At 38.4% G+C, this 3,314-nt stretch overlaps 1 protein-coding gene across 5 annotated transcripts in view; it reads right to left on the minus strand.

Annotated features, from left to right (window-relative positions):
- The window catches only part of fndc1 (fibronectin type III domain containing 1), a 37,334-nt gene extending 35,248 nt beyond the window's left edge, over nucleotides 1–2,086 (minus strand). For 4 of the 5 annotated variants that reach the window (XM_032543133.1, XM_032543131.1, XM_032543132.1 and 1 more), the window contains exon 1: nucleotides 1,912–2,086. In XM_032543133.1, the coding sequence (XP_032399024.1) occupies nucleotides 1,912–1,984 (73 nt within the window). In that variant the 5' untranslated portion in view covers nucleotides 1,985–2,086. The remainder of the gene's footprint in view (nucleotides 1–1,911) is intronic. The other variant, XM_032543130.1, reaches the window with a different exon arrangement.
- Nucleotides 2,087–3,314: the final 1,228 nt, after the last annotated feature.

Genomic DNA, 3,314 nt, shown 5'->3' on the forward strand with positions numbered 1-3,314 from the left:
GGGGGGGGGGTAAAACAGGTGATCAAACATACCCAGTATTGTGGAAAATATTAGAGATAATGGGATCTGTGCTGCCTCTCTGGCTGTCATATTTTCCCAATGCTAAGTTTTTCTGTGAGATTTGGCACGGGGGTGCTCCTGCAGAATCCCAGCATATTACTGTAAGTGGAGCAGAGAAATTAAATTCCACTGGCCTGTCAATAAATGATTCCCTCTTTCCCCTCACTCTCTATCCCAATTACTCTCTACACTCAACACTTTTCAGGAGTTGATGGACTGTGGCTGCATAGAAGAAGTTGACATTTTTTTATAATCCAAATTCACTGTTTCTGTTCTCTCTATTTGCACAGCTCCTGCCTAGGTTCCCAGACATTCCCTAATGCCCAATTTCCTTGTGTAGAATTTTAGATTGACAAGCTGATGACAGGTGAATGTAGATAGTTAATAAGTAACACTCTCCTCTCCCTTAACAACTACTGTCAAGAAGAAGACGTTTAACTCCAAGCTGCTCCAGCGGAGCAGTGAACTGTGGTTGTTTTACAGTAAGTAGCTCCCAGGTGTGAATGTATATAAGTGGATGAATGTGGAGCAGGGTGTTGCAGAAAAAATGCTCTGAAAATACTTCCTAAAAGATGGAAAAGAAAACGACTGAGAGGAAAAGACCACAACAAATAGCAGCTGCCGAGAAAGCAATGACCTCATGCGCTAAGTGCTAACAGTCAAGAAGGAGGCATATAGAAACTTACAGATCAACTGACAATATAAGTGGACTGAGTGTGTTTGAGAAAAAGGGGAAAAAAAGGCTGGCTGTAACGTTGCCTTTAAACTCAGCCAAAAGGTTTGGCTTACTGACCTCCAAAACTCCTCAAGCTCTGTGGCAGTTTTGATATTTGGGATGTGTTGACCATCTGGAGGATAGGGCCTTCTTTCCCTCAACGGGCTTTATTTTTCAAACAGTATTTAAGAAACAAAAAATATATGTGTCCTGCGGTCTCTGTGCCATCAAAAATCTTACATTCATTTGATATAGCACTATACTGACATGAAAAAATCAAATAAATGTTTAAATAAAAATAATTAATATAATATTTTCTCTATGAGAAGTCTTTCACCCACTTCTGTTTGATAGTTGATGCTGGATATTCAAAGCAGCAAAGCAGCTTTGTCCAGAGAAAGTTTGTGAGAAAAAAACTACTTTAATTCTCCGGAGTTTTACAGGAAGGCCATTTATTACAACAATCAGACAGATTAGTCAACCCATATGGCATAATACCCCTCAGAAGAAAGCACAATGATGCAGCCTGGTATTTATCATCATATTTGTTGATCACAGCTCATGCAGCATGTGCCTACTGTATGACGTAAGGACTTGTTCCATGACTTATGCTAAGAGGCCAGCATCATATTTTCCACACATAAAGTATCAACAGTAAAAGAAATACTGTCAAAGTCTGTTTTTGCTTTAATTGCTCACTTAAACTAGGCTACCTGTCACATCTGCAAAGAATACATCAAGCAAGCCATACACTATTAATTACATATTATAATGCATCATAAATGGCTAGAGCTAAAAAAGAAAAATGACATCTGCAGGAACTGGAGAAATATTTAAGGCTTGTCCGAACAGACATGGATATGCACACGCGCACTTAAATATTCTACATAACATACTTAGACATTCTACATAACAGCATCTACATTCTGAGTCAAAGACATTACATTTAATGCACTAAAACGCACAGATGGCCGCAATAAGCTGGTCAAACTCAAACAACCACTGCCTCATCGATCAAATTGGATCCAATAGATCACAAGAGAAGAAAGCAACAGTGCAGCAGCAATTATCCAGCTGAATAACACATTAGTGCAAAACGTGCACCTGCTCAGAAAAAAAGTAAACAAATCTTTTACCTGTCCATCCGCACCCTGGTGCGCAAAACGTAACAAATAGCGCCAAGAGCGTCCTGCTTGCGGCTCCAGCCATGGTGAGTGTGGCGCGCTACTGCTGCGGAGCGACGCACCAGCTGGATGCAGAGGGCTGGGACCCACCAGCACCACGTCTCCCCTCCCCTCTCCCGATGGGACTGCTGCTTTTCATCATTAATTCTCGGCTTCTTAATGGCAGCAAAAAACTTTCAAAGTCCAATATTGAATCTCTCATCCATAAACTTCTGCAATCAATTCTGATTTGAAAGAAGTAATTAAACACTGTGGAGTTGAATTGGAAAAAAAAAAAACGCATTTATAAACTGAGTGCTGTCTCAATATATAAAGACTCATAGGTTCTCATAATTTTAATTTATTCAAATGCAATTTTTTAGTCCTCAACATTGTAGCCTATGTCTCAGATTTTTAAAAGTGCCCTTTAAATTTGGACAACATAATGTAATAACATTAATAAAATGTCTCCCTCTTCAGGGAACACCACTGATTTCATCCAAAACTAAAGGTCTGGTAACAGGTGGAGGGAGAGAAAAAAAGACGGCAGGGTGAAAGCAACTGATTGTTGGCAGAATAATTCGAGGTTTACAACATGACAGCAGACCTGAACCACCTAAGGATCATTTCCATGACAAAGTCACTTCACCGGGTGTGACCACGGGCCAATACTTCAATAAATGATCAATTGTGTGTGCACAATTACTTCCATTTTCCAATGAAATAATTGAAACACTAGATGGAGCAGCAAGCCATGTTATTAAATACAGCTAAGGTTTTGTTTAGAACAGATGTTTTCCAGCTGCAGTTGAAGAGTTGGTGTTTTATCTAAAATATGTTCAGTGTGTAGATAAAAGTTAAAATGACTGAATATTAGTATATGCCTTCTATAGTAAGTTTGTCTATTACTTTTGGTTTTTGGTTGATTGAGGCTAAGAACAGTGCACACATTGCATAGATTTTGAATATGAGGTTATGTTTCAGTTTGGGCATAAACATTTGTCGTGGGACAAAGTTTTATATCAACTATGATTCTGTAAACTATTGTTAATTAAATGCTATAGAACATTTTATTAAAACATCTAGATGTTTTAATCAAAAATTCTGCAGCACTTTTTGCACGTTAGAGATCTTCATGTTTCCCAGATACAGAGTCTCTGGATTTTCTTTAAAACCTCCTAACATTTCTGATACAACAGCAAACTTTCCACAAAACTATTGGTGATAACTGAATCCATTCTCCTTTCACATTGTCTTCAGCCCAGAGGTTAATCTACCGTTTTCTCATTCACACTGAAATAATTGGAACTTTAGCTCAGATCTGTCATTTGGATCTTCATACTGATCTATCTATCTATCTATCTATCTATCTATCT

The sequence above is a fragment of the Etheostoma spectabile genome, chromosome 18, assembly GCF_008692095.1.
Source record: "Etheostoma spectabile isolate EspeVRDwgs_2016 chromosome 18, UIUC_Espe_1.0, whole genome shotgun sequence".
Classification (NCBI taxonomy): Eukaryota; Metazoa; Chordata; class Actinopteri; order Perciformes; family Percidae; genus Etheostoma; species Etheostoma spectabile.